The sequence below is a fragment of the Meles meles genome, chromosome 2 (genome assembly GCF_922984935.1).
Source record: "Meles meles chromosome 2, mMelMel3.1 paternal haplotype, whole genome shotgun sequence".
Taxonomy (NCBI): domain Eukaryota; kingdom Metazoa; phylum Chordata; class Mammalia; order Carnivora; family Mustelidae; genus Meles; species Meles meles.
Genome location: NC_060067.1, coordinates 44,257,305 through 44,281,920, shown reverse-complemented (window position 1 = coordinate 44,281,920; position 24,616 = coordinate 44,257,305). Strand labels below are relative to the sequence as shown.

The 24,616-nt window shown below is 36.2% G+C and overlaps 1 protein-coding gene across 8 annotated transcripts in view; it reads left to right on the top strand.

Moving 5' to 3' along the window:
- The window catches only part of PCDH7 (protocadherin 7), a 434,220-nt gene that overhangs the window by 59,228 nt on the left and 350,376 nt on the right, over positions 1-24,616 (top strand). Inside the window, exon 2 of one of the 8 annotated variants that reach the window (XM_045996357.1) lies at positions 4,306-6,097. The exons of the other annotated variants lie outside the window; for them this stretch is intronic. Coding sequence (XP_045852313.1) covers positions 4,306-4,383 — 78 coding nt within the window. The 3' untranslated portion in view covers positions 4,384-6,097. Of the gene's footprint in view, positions 1-4,305; positions 6,098-24,616 lie in introns of those variants that run through there. 8 annotated transcript variants of the gene reach the window in all.

Here is a 24,616-nt window from a genome sequence, read left to right as displayed (position 1 = left end):
GTACTCTCATGTGTGGATGGGGATAGGCTTTCCTTTCTTTGGTTGGATAGAACTTGTCTTGTCTTTTTTTCTTTGGCAATTTAGACAACTTTTGTGTATTTGAAGTTGTGTTCATAAATTGAAACAATTATGATAAAATCCTGAGTATGACACATACTTAGTTTAGGAAGTTTCCATAAGTTTGCTTTTTATCCCTGATGGCAAAAATGGAGACATTTGCAGTTGTAACTTAGCTGTTTGCTTCTAAAAGATTCAAAGTCAGATAAAAAAAATAATTATGAGAAAATACAATGTAGGGAAAAAATATTTTATTATGAGCCGAAAGTCTTGGTTTAGGGCCCTGATTCTTATCTGTGTGATTTTTATAAGAAGATTCAACTCTCTGAGCTTCAATTTGCTCATATATAAAATGAACAAAATTGCAATTTCTACTTCACAAGGACTTTGTGAAATAAAATTAGTTAAGTGCAATCTTGTAATAAACATCTATACAGGTGTTGCAGTAACTAATAATTAGTGTAAACTATGGTTTGGAGTACATCACTTACAAAAATCAAAAGGAAGTAAAAGACAAAAATACTGTCCAGAACTAGTCCTCCTCATAGAGCTCCACTCACCCAAACCTGTGTTTAGGTTATGTCCCATTTCCCATATCTAATGATTTTCTAATATTTAAAAAAGTAACAGATAAACTCTCAGTGCTGATAGGTGGCTGTGCCTTGGTTCAGCTACTTTATTATACTGTTGATGCTTGAAAATGGGAATATCTACTTCCTGTTCCTGGATTACAGAAACTGCTATCGGTGTGGTTCTCCCTGCCATGGAATAGACTCTGCTCTTTATGTGATACCTCTTTCTTTTCTCCAGATTTGAGAATCAGTCAAGGAGAAAATCATGAATATTCATAGCACTTTTTACATATTGCCAGCTATATACAAACACATTCAACAGATACTTGTATTTGATCTACACTAATTACATAGGTGTGTAATTTAGTTTTGAAGTATATCTAATAAAAATAAGTAGAAAAATCGACACATATTCCTTTCAAAATATATATTTCCATATTTATTGTTGTGAAGTGTTTGGGTTTTTTTTTTCTTTTTTAGAATTAAGAGCATCTCTCTTCTTCTGTGTGAGTATTCAGAAAATTCTTGTGCCAAAATCTGAATCTTGTTTCTATTCTCTGCATAAATCAGGTTGCTTCTCCTAGCACTAGTCACCCATTATTGGGAAGTCTGGGAAAAAGAACATAACTTTGATAAGTTAACTTTGTACTGATAAAGCTCATTAATTAAACTCCCAGGAATAGAAGCTGAGTGAGATATAGAAATGGCCTTGTTGAAGGTGTTCTAGAATGACTTGATTTCATCTTACTCTCCCCCTACACGTGCTCACCCATAACTGTGTATGTCTGTGTGTGTGTGTGTGTGTGTGTGTGTGTGTGTGTGTGTGTGTCTGCGACAGACAGACAGACCTACTGTTGCCTGGGTGATAGAAAAAATGGAGGAGAAAAGTTTAGAGGCAGAGACAAAAGCTGTGTCTCTACAACTTTGTCTGAACTGGACCTGACTGAAAGATTGGTGTGGCCGAATTCTGTAGAGCCTCTCTCCTCAGTGGCAGTGATCTGAAAATTGCTTCCAGTGCCATTTTAATTAGCGGATTCAAATAAAAATAAATACATCTTGGTAACATCCATTTCTACCCTGACCGTCACCAATGACAGTTTTCAGAATGGTGATTCTTAAGTAGTTCTCCATGAACTCAATAAGTGATCTGAAGCATGCACTTTTGCTTTTAAACATTAATCTTTAATGGTAAAGAAAGAGTCCACTTTTATTGCTTTAGTGACAGGTGAATATTAGTGCCCAGATGCATTTGTTCTGTGCATCAAAGCTTAAAACCACAAAAACACAACCCTGGCTCCTACATAGTTAATTGATGAAATGAAATTTATGAAATGTTATTCTTCAATGACATATTGATATGAGGATTTCATTAGGCTGCATGGTTGTATGGTGACTTTATTACTTCAATGCATTCTATTTCTTGGGTGTGTTTTTAACTTAAAAGTATGTCAGGTCTTGAACATAGAAAATGAAACATTTTGACACCTCTGATTTCCTAATATTTGTTTTTATTGCTTTACTTATGTATTCACTTATTAAAAACCTTGTAGACAAGTTTACATAGTACATTTCCTTAGAGAAAAGAAAACAATGACTGTTATATGGGAATGATTAAAAAGAGAAGGTAGTGAAATTTGAGAAACTTTAGGTGGCTAGACAATTTAAGACAGAATTATAGGAGGGAAAAAAGGGGAAAATAATATGCTAGTAAAATAAAGAGGATTTGCTGCAATTCAAGAAAGATCTATTCCCTAATCATATGACAAAAAAAAAAAAAAAAACAGAAAGACAGCGATAACCACATGATTTCCAAATACTAAAATTAGGTAATAGTAATACTATGATGTGACAAATAATATGATGTCTTTAATCAGCTATTCAAAAGCATGCATTCATTCATTAAACCAATCTTCACTGAGGACTGACTATGTGCCAACACCAAGAAATGTAACAATAAACAGAACAGAGGTGACATTGCCTTCAGGGAGCACACTGCAGCCTTGAATAGGATGGGAGAATTAATTGAGGGACTTCATGGAAGTAGTTAAATGTATGATAAATGCTATGGCAACACATCACATATAGTAAGAGCACATAACAGAAAGGTCTAATGTAGTCTTGTCATGCATTATGGCTACATCATTGTGGTTGGTTTGAGGATAAAAAACAAAAATTGGAACTTTCAAATATTTAGCTTTCACTTATTAATAAGCATTTTTGAAATGAAATGTGCAGTCATATAGCTTGTGTAAAATAAGATAAACTATGTTCATCTTAAACTTATGATTTAAATTAAGAAGATTCACTTATTATTGATGGCTTGATAAATGTGTGTTGTTTGTGTAATTGGCCAGAGCATCCCAGGCTATGTTTGCTTTTATAGAGCTGCTACAGAAAGAAAAAAAAAAAAACATACTCTTTTCATTTCTAGGAAAAGATAAAAATTAATTTTAAAATTACAGCATCTTAAAGCTGCTTAAATTTATACAGTTAATATTGATACTCTGCAATTAGGGCAAGTTTAAACATTTTCCACTCTTGGATATGAACAATTAATTTCAAAATTAGACATTACTTGTTTTGGCTTTTTTTACACCATTTATTTTGAAAAATGAATTGGTCAATTATTTCATGAAATAAATCATTTATTTCTTTTCTAACTTTGATTCTCGTGTCCTGATGCTTTTGTTACATTGAAAATTAGGTGGAATATGTCTCTTTACTGATTCTAATTGTTAAGGATTGTTAAGGATAAATAATTTGGTAGTGGATGGTACCATAGAATATTCCATAGAATTTTTATTCTGTGGAAGTGATTTGTTGTCTTTTTGGCAATCTTCAAACTTTGTGGAGGTTTTACTAACATCAACTGTACCATAAAGCTAGAAGACAATAGTCTGTACCTTCTGGCACCGAGAGCAGAAATCAGCCTATTGGTCAGTCTCAAATTCAGAGAAATATTTAACACCATTTAAAACTGACATTACCACCAAAATATTTTGAAGGAAAATTACCATCACTTTTACTTGCGCAACTAGATACAAAGTTGGAAAACATTGTCCTTAGGGTCAGGACTTTGAAGGGTAGAGTAATCCATCCTTGACCTGAGATCAGCAGACCATTTATTGATAGCACGTAAATTGCTCAGATTTCTGTAAAGAGACTGTGAGCTATCTAAAGATTGTGTTTGGAGACAAGAGAGCTCCTTCGAATGGTGTGAACACACCTATCAAGCTCAGGTCCCTGAGATCTTAGGGATTTATAAGTTGCAAAAGCTGTAACAACAAAATTACCATTTCATTCTTCTTTGTATTTGTAATATAAATAAAGCCAGCAACCCCCACTAGCCCGCCACCGTTATTCTGGTGACATTTTCAGAGACTTGAAGCCTGAAACACGATTAATTCAATGTTTCTTTTACCATGCAAATATCTCTTGTCGGAGATGGCATCCATGAGATTAGCCAACAGTATTGATTTAGATGCCCCAGGGTTGTTAATTGTAGGGAACGGTTATGTCTCTTTGACTTCTGAAAGAGGTTATGGCCATTGCAAATACATCTTAAGGAAGAAAAGAATACTATCAGCCAAGATGTGCACCCAAGCTTTGGAACTAAGCTAGCAAGACCCTACTCACGTCCCTATAAAGCAGACATATATTTTTGTATTTTTTATAGGTGGATACAGTGCAGACCACGAACCCCCCTGGCCACATTGAGGAATCGTGTAAAATGAATGTATGTGCTCGTAAGTGAAACACATGTAATGTTCCAACTCAGTGTGTTGGATCCTAATAGACTTGAATTGTCTTGTGTAAAAAGAAATCGATTCCCAAGAGGCAGGACCACTATCTGATTAAAATGAAGCTCTGATTTTGAAGAAAACTAAAATGGACTTAAAATAAAATCTCTGCAAAAAGGAATCAAGCTATCCTTGGCAAACAAACGGAAAAAAAAAATCAAGCTCTCAGTATGGAGTAAAGGAGGGATGTGAGAGAGGTTTTGCAATCTTATCAATTACTGTGGAGAAACAGAATCAAATATCGTCATACTCAGGAGTGTGAAAAGAAGAACAGGAAGTCCTTTTCCCTCGGTTTGCACTTGAATGGACTCAAGCAAAGAGTGGAGACATATCCTGTTACTGTTTATAGTTAATAATGTGGAGATTAGTATAGATGTGATTTCATTTGTCTTGCTTGAACTAATTGGATGCATTATGTAGAAATCACCTGAGCCTGTGCTAGATCAACAAAGAAAATGAAAATGTATACCTCAGGACTGAATTCTGGGAAAATTAGACTGTTCAGTGCTCTTTAACAAGGTGTTAAGAAGAAATCCTACTGCTGGTCAGGGAAAATGAGAAACTAGTGGACAGGAAAGAAAATAAAATTTAGGTCATTCTGATACTTGTGGTAATATAATTTATTACAGTATAAAAGCAGAGGATAGATCACAGTATATCTCACAGAACTTTTACACAATTTCTGATTGAATTTAGGGTAAAACATAAATGTTCAAGGAATGCATGGCCATTTTATCAATAGGAAACTGGCCTTTAAAATTTGTGTATTCATGTATGCAGACGAGGGCTTTTTTATTTTGTTAAAGGATGAATTGCATGCAGGAAGTACCTCTTTACATTATAGTTACTTGCTTACCTGAAGATACTGTATACAGTCTAATTTTTGTATGGGTATGAGTGTATGTGGATGCATTTGTGTGTGTGTGTGTGTGTGTATAAGTGGAAGGAGGTAAAATTTAATGGTTGACATTTGCACTTTGGTTTGTTGCCTAGAATGTAAAGAGGTAGGGTAAACCGTCTTAAGCCATTTCATATGTGTTATCATTATTAAAGGTTATTATTCACATAAAAGCCATTCTGATATAGAATGATTACTGCAAAGCCTCTCCAATTAAGTGTAATATTTATTGCCATTGAGTCACTTAAATTAAGTAATACCAATGTCTGAAAATGAGACAATCACATATAGTAGCTCCTGTGAAATCATTTGAAGACAGTTGGAAAATCCTATTACACTCCTTCAGGCACTTCACTCAGTGACAGAGGATATGAATCATGGATGTTCTTAGAGAAAATATTTGGGAAAGATTTGATTTTTAACTAAAACTTTTTAATCTATCTATAAGTTACAGGTTTTTTTTTTCAATTTTCTTCAACCTAAATTAATAATAAGTAATCATATATTAATATAGATAAGATGGTAAATATTTAAAACAGATTGACATATTTTTTGTAGTCACCATGTGCCATAATAATTTTGAAACTCTTGTTCTCTGATATTTGTATTCATTTCTCTTTATCTTACTGATTCACTTTATAGTAAAACTTTTTACCTCGTCTTTCTATGTGACAATCAACTGAAGTCAGTACCCTATCTATATACTATTACAGGGATTTTTGTCTTTATTTATGCTATTATAAAAATTATAAGTCTATAAACTGTATAATTCTATTGAATATTTTTCTGTGACCAAAGTAATAAAAAAACTGCTTTATAAGATGACTATATTTCCTATTTTCATAATCCCTTAAAACAATAAGATGTAAAATATGCTCATGTTCCTGATTTTTGGAATACAGTCGCCACATCTTCGCAATTTGAGAGTGAAGAGCTTAGCCACTTTAGATAAAGAGAAAAGGTTGGGCAGAGATAAGATTTGACAGAGATAATTTTGAAGATGTGAAGAGAAAAGTACCTTGAACTGACTCAGGAGTTTTGAGGTCAAATTTTGCTCTGCTGCTAAAGAGCCAGATCTGATGAATAATTTTTTTTTTCAGTTTTTAGGTGTTCAGATTTCTTATCTATAAAGGACGAGTTTGGATGGTGCTGTCAATTTTTAGATCATTTTAATTCTAAATTTCTAAAGTTTTGAAACATTGCAACACGACATTTCATACTGATCATATTAATACTCAATAGTGATCGTTAGTGTTAAGGGAATTCCATGCTGTTTTCCACTGAAATTGACCTAAAGCTGAATGCATGTCTTAAGAGCAAGGAAAAATACTAACTCATAGTTATTATTGTTCACCCTTAGTTTGACTCAGTGGCAGTATGTACTGAAGTATAAATAATCATGTTCTGGGATCAATAGGTATCTCTAAGTTAATTGAACCAAGAGGCCTCCCCAAGTACGAAATCACTCAATCTGTAGCAGAGAAAAACCTTTTTGTTCTGCACTGAGTTGAACCCATTCCCTGGCAGCATATTAAAGTGCCAGAACCAGTTTATCTTGCTCTTTACCCCCCAAGGATTGATCAGCACATGAAGGTCTCTTTGACTTCAAAGGCATTCTGGGCTTGGATCAGCCTGGTTGGGTTCAGAGGAGAAGGAAACACTAGCCCCTGATGTTTACTGCTGTGGGCTCTTTCATCCTATAGTCCTCTGCTTAGGAGAAGCAACAGGCAGAGGAGTCTTGTAATGGTTATAATTTCAGGATTAATGTTTAGTCATGAAATGCCTCACTCAGAAAACAGCACTTTTATTTTAGCTTCCAGACACTACTCCAACTGGGAAAGGTCAGAGACACAGTATGAAGAAAGTGAAAGCATATACAGGATGTCAATTTGGGGAGGAGGGTGCATGCTAACTTGCAAAATGGTGTCACTTTCAAAATCACAAAGGTGGCATGGGTAAACGTCAGGGATCCTTAGTTTGAGAACTGGTCACACTGAACGTTTTTTCTTTTTTTTTTTTTTTTAAAGATTTTTTATTTATTTAATTGACAGAGAGAGAGATCACAAGTAGGCAGAGAGGCAGGCAGAGAGAGAGGAGGAAGCAGGCTCCCTGCGGAGCAGAGAGCCAGATGCAGGGCTCGATCCCAGGACCCTGAGATCATGACCTGAGCCGAAGGCAGCGGCTTAATCCACTGAGCCACCCAGGTGCCCCTGAACGTTTTTTCATTTTGGCGAAACTTCTGGTCATTTACGGAACCAATTTAGGTAATAAAATTTAATTTTGTCAGTTTATTCTTCCTTATACAAGATTAGAGATTTAGATGGGAGCCCACCTACCAAGCCTCTCCCATGACCCACTATAAGTAAAAATTTCTCTAAAATATGAAAAAAAAACTTTCAAAAATATTAAAAAGTCTTTGCTTTTCATTTTAGTTCTGGTTATTGTTTTTTTGTATGCTATTATTCCACTTCCTGGTTTTGATAAATACAAATTATTGGAACTGATTTTAGTATTTCTTTGATAACTATTTATTATTTAAAAATGTTTAGTGTTTTAATCTTTGTTTTAATTCCAGTGTAGTTAAAAAACACTGTTGTAAAAAAACAAAACAAAACAAAACAAAAGCGCTGTTTTATTAGTTTCGGGTGTACAATATCGCACTTCAACAATTCCATGTATAACTAGATGCTCACCAAGATAAATGTACTATTAATCCCCTTCACCTGTTTCATCCGATTATGTTACCAAGAGTCAGCTCTATGCAGACGATATATTCATTGCTCTATTAAATATTTATATCAGCCTCATGAAGCAGATACCATTATTGTCATATCATCCGTTCTACAAATGAGGAAAATTAGGCACAGAGAGTTTGGATAAATTTGCAAAGATACAAAGCCAGCAGGAGGTAGAGCTGGGCTCTGAGTCCTGCCACTCTGATTTCAGAGAGGCTCCGCTCAGCAAGTGGGTCAAGGAGCTCTCAGGCCAAGCACTGCAAAAGATGGGGCTGCAAGTCAGGTTCTGGAATTATCTCAGGGTACAGAAGTGGATTTTTTTTTTTTTTTTTTTGGTTCTTTCAGATCACACATCTGTTAACGTGAGTGTGGCAGATTCAACATGCATGACTTAGATGTGGAAGGCATTCCGAAGTTCTTAGCACACAGAAATATTGGATAAAGATGGAATCTGTGATAGAAAGGCTGCTTTAAATATTGGAGACAGGGAAGAAGAAATTCTTTTCTAACTTACTTGTTTTGTAGGCTTAAAATATGTGACCATGTACTATTTGCATCAAACATTATTAGAAAATGAAGACTGTTAGGATTGAGGCATTGAACAAGGAGAGCTCATGGTCTAATGGGAATTCCAGCCACACAGGCTAATTATTACAAAGCCATGTGCTAAACGAAGGACTATGATAGTAGCTAAGAGGGCAATGTCGGCAATCCGGGTTGCCTGGCTTTGAGACGCAGTTCATACACTTGACAAACTGAGTGTCCTTTGAACAAATAACTTGACTCTGCCTCCATTTCTTCGCATGTAATATAAAGTTAATCACCACATCTGTGTCATACATCGATTGTGATAATTAAATGAAATTTAGCCAGGTAATGTGAGTATGACCTGACAAGGACTCAATTTGTTAATTTTGTTATCATTGTTTTATAGTTAATGTATGAATAGGGTGTAGTTGTTGCTGACTGAGATGTTCATGGGCTAAAGTAAACTCAGCATCACTGTCTCTAGTGAAATAAAAGGCACCTCACAGAAAAGGTAACTCCAAGCACTTGATATACTTCATATACTATGGCGTGAAACCCAGCAAAATTGTGTGGGTACAGGTTCTCCAGGGGGATTCATCAGTTCCTGATCTGCTACAATCCAAATCTTAGAGCGCTGTGAGCTGCAATTTTTTCAAGTATAGACAAGTGAAAGGAAGCTGTGAAAACTGAAATCAAACCTGTCACAATCAAATGATAAAAGTTCCTAAAAGGTCAAAGAACAATTTTTGAAGGATCACTTTATCTATAATCATAAGGGAGTATAATTTTCCCCAGTAGCTTAAAAATTGTGAAACCCAAGAATGATTCATTATTTGCCAGATTATTTTAAGAACTAACGATGATGCTGATTATGATAACCAATCCATAAATAAGTAGTTGTTATTCTTTGCAAATATTTAATTAGTATCTATTATATATGATGAGGGCTTTCTTTCTTTTTTTAAGATTTTATTTATTTATTTGACAGAGATCACAAGTAGGCAGAGAGGCAGGCAGAGAGAGAGAAAGAGAAGCAGGCTCCCCGCTGAGCAGAAAGCCCAATGCAGGGCTCCATTCCAGGACCCTGGGATCATGACCTGAGCCGAAGGCAGAGGTTTTAACCCACTGAGCCACCCAGGCTCCCTCTTTTCTTTTTTAATAAAGATTTTATTTATTTATTTGACAGAGATAGAGAAAGAGAAATTCCATCAAGTTCTTCTATTTGGAAGTACTTTTGCAGGGGGAGTTGTAAGCAGAGGGAAAGGGAGGAGTAGGTTTCCTGCAGACCTGGGAGCCCAATGCTCAGGCTCAATGCCAGGACTCTGGGATCATGACCTGAGTTGAAGGCAGACGCTTAACTGACTGAGCCACCCAAGATGTCCCACGCTTTAGTTTTGAAGTTCTTTATTAAGCAGAACATGTGCTTTGTAATAAATACTAAAGATGAGATTTGAATGTGTGAAATATAAACAAAATAAACATTGGCGGGATTGAACTGGATAATATTTAACGTCTGGGAGTTCAGTGGCTTTCATTTTAAACATTGTAATTGGCTAAGCGTGCTGGAGAGGATAAAACACGTAATCATTAAAAATGCTGTTTTGCCTATTTGAAACTATGTGCTGGATAAAATAGATTACTAAGTCTGACAGGAAAATCTAGAGCTCAGAAACGCTCTGTATTCTTGGGAACACACAGCATTGCTTGTGAAAACATGAGGAAGTTATAGTTCCATTCCACAGTTTAGCAACCAAACATCTGAAAAGAAACAAAGTCAACTACAGATTTATATTAGGCAATCCATTTCAGTTATTTTTAGTTTTTTTTTCATGACAGAGTGGACTACTCTATGTACTTATGGATGCTATTACAGCCGTAGTAATCTACCTTATGCTTCTTTTTGTGAATTATTAAGGAAGAGATAAGATTAATGTAATTAAAAATGAATACCTTCCTAGACTATATCCTTAGACGTTAGGGGGAAAGTGAACATGTCCTGTTTTAAGAGATTGGAGTTTTGAGCTCAGCTTGTTTGCTACTGCCCAATTCTGTCAGTGAAAATTCTGTTTTCTCAATAGCAGGTAAGGGGAACCCAGGTCTCTCATCTTTCTTCTTCTTTCTATATCTAGCTGTTAAAAGGAGGGTCTGCAAGGATTTTTTTTTTTTCCCTCTCCTGTGTGTCAGGCTCATGAAAGAAGCAGACACTTGGTATATGCATTCTAGAAAGATCAGAAACTGGCTGCCTCCTGATAATACATTTCAAGTGGATATAGTGCATTCTAACTTTATGCTGGTTGACTTTTTAAAGTCCCTGAGTTTTTATTACATAAAACTGTGCCCTGTTTTGAACCCCAATGTGAAGCTTGATTGTTAAAGTCGTGTAATTGAAAAAAGTCTGTGTTAAGAAAGATACTGATAACGTTAAGGAAACAATTTTCCAATGAGCCTTTTAAATAAAAATTCTATGATGGCTAGTCACACAAATGCCTTTCAATTTGGATAGAGATGTTTGTGAATATGTTTATGAAGATGAGCTCCAGCTAGTCCTACTTTAAAAGATGTTATATTCAAATGAATACCAAGAATCTGTAAATGGAGGACCTTTTTATCTTTCAATAAACCAATTTTAATACTAGGAAGAAATGCAACACATATCTTGTACCAAACCTCCCTAGTAATCATGTGCTCTTGTCATCTGAGATTAACATTCGGATTAAAGAACATGATTAAAAGATTCTAAATTAGCGGTTACCAAGTTGAAATGGCACAGAAGTTAAAACAGTGTAATACAGCAATCTATTTCATGCAATATATTGCTTATACCAATTAATTAGCAGTTTAATTAGCATGATGTTTCATGTTGTGACCTAAGCCATGTACTCCCAATGGGTCTAGTGGAGACAATGAGAAAAAGGAAAGCTTTAAGACTGTTGATGGTTATGTTACAATGGACCAGAATCAAAAATAATTTTTCATTTAGGGATGTCTGGCTGGCTCAGTTGGTATAGCATGCAAATTTTGACCTTGGTGTCATGAGCTCAAGCCCCACGATGGGGGTAGAGTTTATTAAGAAAAAAAAAATAAAAATTAAATGTTTAAAAAATAATTCTTCATTTTAAAATAAAAGAACATGCATATCCTTTTTTGTTCCTGAACACAGATTTGTTAAAAAGGATTTTTATGGCATGAAATACTCCCATGACTTAAAAGCATATCAAATAACTGAGTGTGCAATAGCATTAAATGAACTGTATTTTAAGCAGCAAGTGACCACAAATAAATGCCTAAAGGCTTCACTTGGATAAAACAGAAGTACCTCTCACAATTTTGAGAGCAAACATAAAAGATATGTATTACGATGATCATATTTTTGAATATATAATGTGATTCATAGGATTCTATTAAGGGCCATTGAAATTACTTACAAAGGATTGCATTTTGGAAAGCCACAATGGAACTCTGCCTTTGGACAGGCCCGAGCAAAAAAATATGCATCTTAGAAATAATTTATCAAGTGCATGACATGAAAGGGGTCTCTCATCCTTTCTTCCCTCCCAGAGAGAACATATTCAGATTGTGTGTGTTTGTCTTTATTACATAAAATGGAAGTTTCTGTCGAGCCAAAGACAGTCATCTGCCAGCAGATTGGTTCTGCCTTTTAACAGCAGTATGAAGAATGGATACAGTTGTTATGAATATTGGGCTGTAAAGCCCAACGATCTTCTGGAGGTGATTTTCTCTTTATTCTACACTGCGGACAATTCAGAAGATGCAAAGAAATAAAATAATTTAAGGATCTGACTAATATCCCTAGATTTTGTCAAGCTTTTTTTCCCAATCACTGAAATCTGTTGGCTTCTTTCACGGCTATGTAATTAGGCTATTCGTTTCCTTTGAGCTTATGTACTACAGCAGGTCCAGAGCTCTTCTTTTTTCCCTTTCAGAAATTGTTCCGTAGCCTCTTTCGGGAGTTAATGTATGGATGCCATTTGGAACATTGCTGGTTATTATGTCGCTTACAGATATTTTATTGTACACAGAATTAAGTATTCATGGAAGTCTAAAGTCTGTTATGCAAAACGCTATATAGAGAGAATTGGTTAAATTTTATTTTTTTCCCCTGACTTCCCTCGTTTAACACATCAATTCAAATTGCTCCTTTTTCACTTAGTAGAAATTATCTACAAACCTATACAAATTATGGAGTTATAATTGATCATATATAATCACTTGTAACTTCTACTTTCTAAAATAAGGACAAATTTGCATTTGTGATACAAATAATTCAGTAAACAATTGTGCTAGGGTGATCACAAATGTGCTTCCAAGATGTTCCTAAACGTCTTTTCTTTTTAGTTTCATAGTATTGTATCTTTAGGCAATCAGAAAACTGCAATTTAATTTTTGCTCTGAGAGTTACCTTGTAATGATCTGATCTGAGTGATTTTTCAGTTTGAATTGTATTTACTAAGAATTGGAATTACTCTGTTTTGTCCTCTCTTGGATTTCCTATGAAAGCAATTTAAATGAATTGAATACATTGAATGAATTGAATCCTATGAATACAATTTAAAGGGATATATACTTCAGAAATGAAAAGAACACCAACTACATCCTAGTCTTTGAGACTGAGCAACTTAATCTTTCCTGTATTTAAACAAAGGTAATAACAGTCTCATAGCATCATTAAGCAATGAGGATGAATTAATATACTATGTAAGTTATATGTCATAGAATGAGTTAATATATACCATTTATTACAATGGCCTGGCATGATGTGAGCCAGCATAAATAACAGGACTATTAAAGAAGACTCAGAACTGTGACACAGGTCACATAGGTTTTCACTAGTTGAGCACTAGTTGAGCAAAGCAATACAGTTTTAATGCAATACAGGATGGTGCCTGACACATAGTGGATGTCTCTAAATATTATCTGCTACTAAAAACAGACAAATGGAGGTGCCTGGGTGGCTCAGTCATTAAGCATCTCCCTTCAGCTTAGGTCATGATCCCAGGGTCCTGGAATCAAGCTCCACTTGGGCTCCCTGCTCGCCGGGAAACCTGCTTCTCCCTCTCTAACTTCCCTTGCTTGTGTTCCCTCTCTCGCTGTGTCTCTCTCTGTCAAGTAAAAAAATAAAACCTTAAAATCTTAAAATTAATTAATTAATTTAAAAAAAGACAATTAGGTTTGCAGAGGTCTTACACTAGCCACAAGTTAGGCTAGGGTCCAAACTGTGTATGTATCTGACTTTAAACCTGATTTCCTTAAGCCTTTACAGGAATCTAAACTTGATTTTAGAAGTAGTTGTCGGTAGAGACTTCACAACATTGGTGAATAAGCTTCCTGTTTAATGTGACTTTAAAAAGACGTTTTTTAACTTATTTTGAAAATGCAGACCTGGTTATAAAACATGAGAATATAATAAAAAAAAGTGACAATTATCAATGCTTACTTGAGCTTTTTCTTTGATTTAGAAATTATTCATTAAGGAGCGCCTGGGTCACTCAGTTGTTTAAGCGTCTGCCTTCTGCTCAGGTCATCGAGCCCCACGTTGGACTCCCTGCTCAGCAGAGAGTCTGCTTATCCCTCCTCTCCCTCTGCCCCCACTTATTCTCTCTCCCTCTCTCTCAAATAAATAAAAAAAAAAATAAATAAAATATTCATTAAAACAATCATTGGGGAATATGCAACAGCTGTATTTATTCATTTTCTAGTAGATTTCAGCTGGGTGTTTAGGTAAGCTCATAATCCTACCTTCACTTCCACTGTCTTTGAGCATTTGGAATTCTATTCAAATCCAGGGTGTCAGGCTGGCTGGAGAAGCACCTTTTGCACATTGATGTGTTCTTCTCCTTTACTGCTATGTCGTTTGGGTTGCCATTCAGTTTGTTTAACTGTGAGGTTTGGGAAAGCTTTATTTCACTTTTCCCCAAATATTTTGCTGCAATTTTTTCTCTTAACTTATCTTAAGAGATATGTTACCATTGGATCTTTAAATTGACTACTTTTCATGTAGTTTGGGTGTAAGGTTTACCACTGTCCTTCAATAGTTTCCATTACTTACTGTTTAGTTGAATTTGAAATTGATATGCCCTAATGACTGTGATTAGAAGTTATTCCACTCACTGTACCATCTAGCAATACTGATCATAACAATATGTGGTTAAAAGAGAGAGAGAGAGAGAGAGAGAGAGAGAGAGAAAGAAAGAGCTTTCTCTCTATCTCTTTGTGTTGCTGGTAACTGTTCAAAACTGTGAAATAAAATAGATCATGGTTAGGCATGGAAAGTGGAGTTGAATTGCTATTAGTGTTTGTGTAGAAATTACATAGAGTGGATTGAGATATTACACTAAAGACTGAACTATTACATACATTGCTGCCCAAAGTCTTGCAAGGCCAGGCCAACTTACTCCTTCTTAGGCCATGCTCAGGAACACTTAGTGCCTATGAATTTCTAAGAAATAAATTTCAGATTCCTTAATTTGGAATCATTCCTCTGACTCTAATCCTCCTCTCCCATTTTTGCTTTCCATTCCTCCTTTTCATGAACTCTATGTTTCAGCTAAGCCTGGTAAGTTTTAAGTGACTTTAGCAGCTCTACCCTTTCCTACCAGTTTATTTTCACCTATACTACTGACTCCTCCAGCAATTCTTTGTCTTTCTAATTTTACGTGAATGAATCCTACCTTCCCTCTTTTCCTGGTTGCCAAGTTGTTAGTGCTAATTTTAAGCCACTTTATCTGTGTGTTTTTTTAGAAAGATTTTATTTATGTATTTGACAGTGAGAGAGAGATCACAAGTAGGCAGAGAGGCAGGCAGAGAGAAAGAGGGGGAAGCAGGCTCCCCGCTGAGCAGAGAGCCGGACACAGGGCTTGATCCCAGGACCCTGAGATCAAGACCAAAGGGGAAGGTAGAGGCCCAACCCACTGAGCCACCCAGGCACCCCTATCTGTGTGATTGTTATGCTACCTGACTCTTCCTATCTCTAATGGTAGGATATTTTGTGCATGTAAGTGTAGATGCATATTATTTCTTTCGTACACTATAATCTCTTCATTCGGAAGGTCCTAGTCTGATTCATATTTATTATCTCCTTCCAGTTTTTAGCAAAGTGCCTTGCTTATAGAAGATAAACAGATGCTTGATTGAATTCACTTGATGCCATAAATGGGAATTTTATGTGATTCTAAGGCATTCAATAAAGTGTATAATATTATTCATTCAATACATACTTACTGAGTTTTGGCACTAGATTGGGTAGTGAGGTTATTGCATTCCTACAAAGTATCAAATACTGGGCAGCCCAGGTGAGGTGCTTTGCACATACTCAGGACACATATGTATATCACAAGCCACATGATCTCTGTTAAGTGCGCATTCCTTTGTGTTACTCAGGATCTGCTCGATTGCAGAAACTTTTTTGTTACTAAGATAGATATGTGTTTCCCAGATGGAAGAACTACATGGTATCAAAAGGAAGGCATCTCTTCCGGTGGTCAACAAGTAAGTGGCAAGGCAGGATGGTATACAAGGAAGCTGAAAAATAGATCAAAGTGTATAAGGCATTGGATGCATGTTAGGGAGACTCAACTTGATGCTGGGAGAAATGGGACTCAGACAGCAGAGGTCTTTAAAGACAGGCGAGCGGAGACCCTTATTTGTTAGGGGAATAACTTGCAAAGCAGTGTGAAGGAAGCACCAGAGAGGGAAGAGACAAATAACCCTAAAGGGAACTGTGTTGCCCTTTAAGTGAAACCTATTTCTCGGAGACTTGGAATGCTGTGCCATTAGTTGCCACACTTTATGTGGACTACGAAGTTGTAGAGACAACAGCTGTCCTCGGTCATTTCTTGGCATCGGTACAGTACTCTGCCCTAGAGATTTATTTCTTTAGTAGAGGAATTACCATAATTAATACCAAAAGAAATATATTTTAATGCATGGTTTCTGAAATCAATATGCACGAAACCACTCTTGGAACATGGAGTTCAGTTCAAGTTGAACTGTTTATGTGTGACAATATGGCAAGTCTTTGTGATGTTTCCAGAATAGATACAAAGCATAATTTTAATATAAAATTCTTTTTCTGCAATACTGTCGATAGAGACTTTCTTTGATGTTAAACAATGATCTCAAATAAAGTCATGCTTTGGGGGCTATCTTGAGGCTGAAGACTAGAGAAGTCATCACTCACCAAATCCGTTTTTACTACTATCATTGCCAGAACTCACTGCCCAAGCCCTAAGGTGATTTTTATTTCAGAACTTATCCAGAGTATTTTTATTTTTATATCTGTTTTTTTTAATTTTGCAGCATATTACTAAAACAATTTCAATTATTTCTGTTTGCTTTTTGCTCTTTGTGTTTTTTTTTTAAAGTATTTATGCCATAAATAGGGCAGATATGATTTTCACAGTCCTTTAGTTTATGGGATTTGCTCTTTCATTTGAAAAAAAAAAAAAAAAAAAAACTTCATAAGATTTCATTTGTAGTAAGACAGTTCTGGCAGTTCCATGACAGTGAAATTTTAAGGATCATCAATAGTGAAGGCTGTGGAGTTACTCTTTTTTTCTCTCTCTGTTTTCACCTTTAATTCCAATTAAAAGATGTTCTATTAGACTCGATGCTTTCTGCCTGGATGTTTGCTGTCTGATCTTTGACTTGCAATCAAAGAAAGTCAGATTCCTTCTGTTAGAACTGAAAGGGTCCATAGCCTGCCAGGGGTTATCTAATGTTTCAAGAATATAGAACTCCTGGTCTATGAATAATGATTAATGTGTGGTACTTATATTGTTAAATCTTTCATGAAAAGTGTCTTGTAAAGTTATTCTGTGTTACTGGAGCCAATCTTAATATTCCACATAAGGCAGAGGTTGCACATACCATATGTATGCGAAGTGTTTCACCCACGATTCTATATATAAATATCCACATTCATAATACACAATTTTCAAAATACCTGCTTTATGCTTTATCATGAAATTTATGTAAAATCCTGTATAAATCATATTCAGTATACTTCAGCATATAATTTTTTACAAGAGATTGTATTTCTGTTTGAAATTTTTATTGTTTTTGATAGGTTTCAGAAGGAATGCCATCATGCCTATAATGTTGCTGTTACCTATGGTGTGACAATTTAAAATTTTCTAGGTAATATCAGCATGAAAGGTTACAACCTCTGATATAACATATTGTCAGAATATCTTAGTAGTAGATATAATTGAGGATTTTCTCAATGCTTGCTTTGTGAATTCAGAATATTACCTTTATTGATACCATCAGTAATATCAGGAATACTAATGTCTGCGTTTACTCATGTACTGACTGGCTGAAGCATTACGCAATGGAGTATAAAGGCATACAAGTGTTACATTATTTTGATGGCACACATATTATCTATCTATCTAGATATCTAACTATTTAAAATATATTGAAATATATATTTCCTTCACATACACCATGCATATATTCAAATATATAATATATTATATAAATATATATTATATATACATATATATATATTTCAGAATGTATTTTTCTATTCTGAAGATCGACTGAGGGAAATATTTACTTGATAATAATTATTGAATACAAGCTTTAGCCCAGAAACTGTGTTTGAGCCTGGGAATGTAAATATGGGAAAGATACTATCAGTGCTTTCAACAAACAAAGAGAGTCAGATGTGTTCTAAGTGCTATAGGATGACAAAGTGAAGACATTTGGGAAATGTTTCATGACAACAAGAAACTTTTTATTCAAACCTTGTAATAGTAGTTCACTTACACTCAGCATGGAAAAAAGACATTTCAACTGGAGAAGATATCATGAGCTAAGTAATGAAAACATCAAAATTCCTTGTATATTTGGTAAAAGTCACATAACCCAGTGTGCTTAGAGTGTAGGAAACATGGGATGGGTGACTCAAGATGAACTGGAAAGGACAAATTGGTTCATCTCAAGAAGAGCTTTGAATTTTATATCTAGCTGTTTGGGTTTATACTGTACCTTTGAAAGTTTTCGAGCAAGGGAATACTCTGTAAGTGTTTTAGAATGATGGCTCTGTTGGTGGAAAGGAAGTCAGTTTATCGTTAAAGTACTGGAGAAAAGGAGACTAGTAAGGGAACTAGTACATTCTGACAAAGCCTCATCAAGTGATTCCGATGCTTTCTGTGGAGAGAGATAAAGATGTGAATGGACAGAAGGATGTTAAATAGTTGGTACACGATTGGAAGTTGGAGAAGAAAGGAGAGAGAAAATAGGGATGGAAAAAAAAGTTCGTTTCAGATTTTAATTTTTAACATTTTCATTAAAAAGTGGAATTTGGGGGGAAAAGTGGAATTTGCAATGTAGGAGAGTAAGACTGGGAAGGGAAAGAATTAAAGAGTTCATGTACGTTTAGTCACGGTGACTCCATAGAAGTATATGAGTTCCTGGGGGAGCACAGACAGAGTGAAAACAAAAGGAGGCAAAGGGCCAATCTTGATGAGCCATAGTGAGGATAACATAAAGGAGAACCAAGTAAATGTGGAATCTGGAGAAGCTGTGTGATGAAAGCAAAGATGGAAACGGTGTCGGTAAGAGTGGATTAGACATACTAATAATAACAATATCAAAAGTTATTATAATAGCAAAAGTTGACTTACCTGTTATTAGGCACTAGATTTAACACTAAAAAATATTACACAGATTAGCTCATTTAGTACTAATAACACAACTTGTTTTCAACCAATAGAAACCAAATTTTAAATCAAAGATAACTTTGGGGACAATGAGCTGGAGCTCGCAAGGTACTAGTGGAAGATAAAGGAACATGCACAGGGGAAAAAAAAAAAAAAAAAGTCTATTCCAGCTCCAGAAGGTGGAGGTAAATTCAGGGATTAGTAGAAATTGGTGAACTCTCTCTTTAGATACCAGTTCTAGAATGACTGAAAGCCAATTATGTTCATCTATTTCACCACTATGCTTACTTTTCAGACTCCAAAGAGGGAATGCCAACATGTCCTTTTGAGGTGACTTATCAATCTTTTGGTTAAGGAGAGGCAACGCTTTTTGAATAACAGTCTTACCAGATGGAATCCAGAAGGTGAAAAGTAATTTGCTCAAAGGAAATCTGACTGTCCTTAAAAGTATCCCATGCATCCCCAGTTTAAATGTGAAGGAGCTAAAATTTAGAGCAGTTAAATATCTTGTCCAAATTTAAGCAGTTAGTAAGTAAATAAATTGATATTAAAGCTAAACTCCCAGCACTCGCAACAACAAAACTGAAGAGTGAGAGAAGACTCCTTTATGCAGCATTTCTAATAGGTTCATCAGCATGGGGGCAGGGTAAGAGTACAGCAGGTTTCATGGAGATAGTTGTAAGTAAGCAGAACCATTGAATGCGAGGTATTTTGCCAACAATCCTGGAGGAGAGAAAAGGAAGCAGCAGTTTGGTGGTGGAAGAAATGAAGAAAGATCATTTTTTTTTTTTTTTACAAGATAGGGAAATTTAGGTAGGTTTATAGGTTGAAAGAAAGAGGTTTATAGGTCGGACAGAAAAGAGAAAGCCCATTGATGAAATATGATCCTGTCAGAGGCAGGAAGGAGAGGAATCAAAAGGTCAAATGGATAAAATAATAAGAATTCTTCTGAGCTGCAAAATGAAGTTCCAATGAGTGAAGATGCAGGCAAATATGGAGAAGTGGAGAAGGGAAGTGGAAGGGGTTCATGCCTGATGGCCGCAATCTTCTCAGCAGTAGAAGGCGAAATAGGGTGTTGAGGTTGAGGGGAGTGAAAGTGAGAGGGGAGCATCTGAGGAGGGTGTGGTGGGAACAGCTGCTCTGTGGAATGGGGAGACCAGCCAAGTAGGAGTGAGTAACAGGGCTGTTAAGTGCTGAGAGTTCAGCTGACATTGGAAATCATAAATCTGTAGCAGAGTCAATCAGCGTGGTTATTCAATTTTCTCAGTAACTCTTGGCAGTCCAGGAGGAGGAGGAGAGCAAACAGATGGTGGTATGATTTGGTAATGGGATTGGCAAGGCAGCTGTGAGAGGAGGTCAAAGAAGGGAAGAATCAATTGCATCCATGAAAGTATGGTGTCAGGGGCAGTCAAGCCAAGAAGAATTGGACACTGTTAGAAAATGGAGAGGCAAAGCAGTGGAGGGCATCAACTTTAGAAGCTTTTGTGGGAGTGCACGAGTGCACAAGTGGGACAGGGGATTAGAGGAGAGAATTTCACAATTACGCATATTACAGTAGAACACTCTGTTTAGAAACAGTCCATTTTGTATCTATGGGTGTGAATTATCAAAGCTGAGCAGAAGTGATTATTACTAGAATATAGGGGAAAAAGAAATCTGAAGCTAAATAGATGAGTGACTCATCCAGATTATCTAGCATAGTGACAAGTGATAGAAGGAAAAAAGAAAAAAAAAAGCCAATAGCCAAATTAATCAAGTGAATTGATGAAATACTTATAGATGCAAATTTAGAGAGAGTTAGACAGTTTGATTGTTGGGGCTTTGTAGGGAGAGGACTTATTGAACTAAGATAATAAGAACAATGTCCCAGAATGAGAGGAGAAGTCCAAGGGAATGTCCCTCTTCCTTTTTTGCCCTGAGATAGTAAGATGATCAGTGTTTTCAACAGTGTTCTAGTATGTGGTGAAATCCATGTGAATAAAACGTAAAAGTCATTGCAAGCAATTCCCATTCATGGACACTTCATTTGCATTTACCCTAAGATATGTTCTAGTAGATAAATTTCTTCTTCCTTACTAGGTCATGCTAATTTTCATTTAAACATGTGGTTATAACCTATCTTAAACACAGAGAACCCAAATAACCACACACATTACACACATATCTCTGATTTAGCCACCACCTCCAGTTACAGCCTTGTGTTTCTGGTTTCCTTCACGTATATTGTCATCCCCCACTTACTCACATAGGAAAGTTCCTAAAATCCACTGTATGGGTCTTCAGTCCCTTCCGTTCCACTAACGTGGCTCTGTCAGGGTCATCAGAATTCGTTATGCTGCACCCAGGGGTTAATTCTGTCTCCCTGTCTATATCTTGGCATTTGGAGAGTTGTTCACTCACTCTCCCTTGATTGCTTCATATCACCGTATTCACTTGGTTTTCTTCTTCCATTGCGGACTGTCTTCTTAGTGTCCCATACTGTCTCGACTAGATGTCTAAATCATGCAGTACTGTAGGATTTTGTTTACGTATGTCACTATCTCAAACCTCCCCCTGGGACCCATACTTAGGACAGCTATCATTCGGCTTTTGGAAGAGGCAGGAGTCCACAGTGGGTTTTTTGTTGTTGTTGTTGTTTTAGGATTTTATTTATTTGACAGAGAAAGAAGGACAGTGAGAGAGGGAACACAAGCAGGGGGAGTGGGAGAAGGAGAAGCAGCCTTCCTGCTGAGCAAGGAGCCTAATGCAGGACTAGATCCCAGGACCCTGGAATCATGCCCTGAGCCAAAGGCAGAAGGGTAACAACTGAGCCACTCTGGTGCCCCTGGAGTACACAGTGGTTATACCGTAGCTTTGGGCACCAAATTCTGCTTGGCTGGCTGGGGCACGTTTCTTTTGTTTTCTTAAGTGTAAAATGAGAATAATAGTAATAACTACTTCCCAGGGTCCTTGGGAGGATTAAATAAGTAAGTAGTATAAAATAAAACAATACATATGTATTTAGAAATGTACTTGGCTCAGAATAAGTGCTCAACCAAGCTATTACTGGTGCTATCACAAACACAACAGATCAAAGGCAGAACGATTCCTTTTCCCCCCAATACCTTAATTTGCTCTCTTCATAAACCATTCTGAGTGAATAATACTGATAACCACTTCCTTTGTTCAGGGCAAAAAAACAGAGGTCATTCTTTGCTCTTTTCCCTCTACAATGTTACCCAATCCATCAGGAGTTTCTATTAACTTTTCCTCAGAAATCTATACCAAACCTCACCACTTTTCACCACATCATCTTCTAAATTGTAGCTCAAGCCACCAACATCTGCTGTGTCTCCAGTTCTCCTCGAAAGCTCACAATACAGTCTCCTATGGAGTGACCCTTCTAAAGTGTCAATGCAAATATATCTTTCCACTATTTAAAATTCTCCAGTGGACTTTCGTTGCAAGGAGAATAAAATCCAATCTCCCAAAGTGTTCTGCCAGCATACCCTGGTTGGGAACCAGCATGCCTCAGAGAGCTGAGGTCTACTGTCAGCAAAACCATTTGGACCTTTTTTTCTGCCACTCAAATAGGCTGAAAGATTTCCCCTGTCAAAGCCTTTGAATGTGAAATTAGGCTTTCGAAATGTAATCTGAAAGCACAAATACTATATATCTGGATTCTGGTTGCTTCTTTAAAAATCTGATGAAGCAAAGCATTCTGCCTCAATAGTACATTCCTAGACCTAACCCAGCACATATTGTCACAGTCTTCGTTGATTTGTCAAAAAAAAAAAAAAAAAAATTGGTGATTTCTGGTATGTTTTCAAAATTCCAATGGAGAGAAGCTTTCTGATCTTGAATATTTTGTAAATTCCAAAGCGAGACGCCTGATTAGAGCCTAATTTTTTGGAGACTTGCAAGCAAGAGAGATCTCAACAACTCAGGTCCCTTTTTTTCCGAAAGGACAAAAACATGTGCAGTGGCAGTGGGCTCTCTGGGGAGCCCGCAGTGACATGGGCGGTTGCTTTTCTCAGCTGGTGTGGGAGGGAGAGGTGGGCAGGCACGGAGGCGCATCTCCAGGTTGGTGTCTGCCGACGATGAGTGAGCTCCAAACATGTACAAAGGCTGTGGGATGGATAGAAGAGATGTCAGTACTGACAAAATAAACACATCGAGAAGGGGTTAAATGCAATTATCAATCACTGATTGGTGAGATAGTATACTTGATAATTGATAGATTCCAAATACCACGAAGAGTCACTCTAAATTGTATTGCCTGGTATAAACTATTCAGTAGTTTTGTTGTTACATTTGTTACTTTTATTTTTTTTTACAGACTTGTTAAGATGTTTGAGTAATAACTGTTTTCTGCTTCTTTATTGACAAGTAAAGCAGAAAACTTTTTCAGGGTGTCCTGTTGGTTTCTCCCTCTCTTTCTTCTTATTTTTTCCCCTTCAGAATAACTTAGGCACAATTCCTAAAAGAACACCAGTTGGCTGATTTCCATCTGGCATCCTTCCCCTCTTATTTTCACTGAAAAGTGTGGAGTCTAGTTTTTAATGCTTTCTGACTAAATTCAAGCTTTCAGTTCAACACCCATCCTCCCCCTGTTTTTCATATAAGCAGTTACCTCTTCTTATGGGAAAAATAAACACAACTCTAGACTCTAACCGGGTAGAATCAGATAAAAACAAATTGTAGAAATATGAGCTTACTAATTTCTAGTAATCTTTTGTAGGCTTTGGAGTACAAATGTGTCATGTGAAAAGTTCCGTCTGTGCAGAAGAAATTGAGTGTTTTGCACACAGATAATTAGAAAATTGTCAAGACATATGTTGCTTTTTACAAACGTTTTTGTATTTATTGTTTTGCAGATGATACCAAAAAATTATCATAGTGCTGAATTACGAAAAACCTCTCAACTTAGAGGTCTTCATCAATGACTAATTGCTACTATTTGTAACCACTTTAAAAGCAAATAAAGCACCCATCTGGTAATTCTATTAATGGTTTCTATATTAAATGGCTATTGGTCCCCAAAAAGAAAATATGCAATTATGAAATATTCATATTCCACTCACTATTGAAAAGCTTACAAATGTATCTGGAAAAATAGAGTTTATCATTTCTTTTCTCATTTCCTATTAAGCCTCTAACCTCTTTAAAAATCAAATTGGATTAATGATGTAGCTACATATACTCAACAAAATGTAAAATTAAAGAAATTAACTAGACAAATTAAGACACAAAAGGAATGTTCAAAATTAATAATTTGGGTACAAGTATTAGCTCCCCTCCTACTCCAATTCTCTCTGTTTCTGCTGTAGAACTCATAGGCCTTAAACACCCAGGTCTCTGC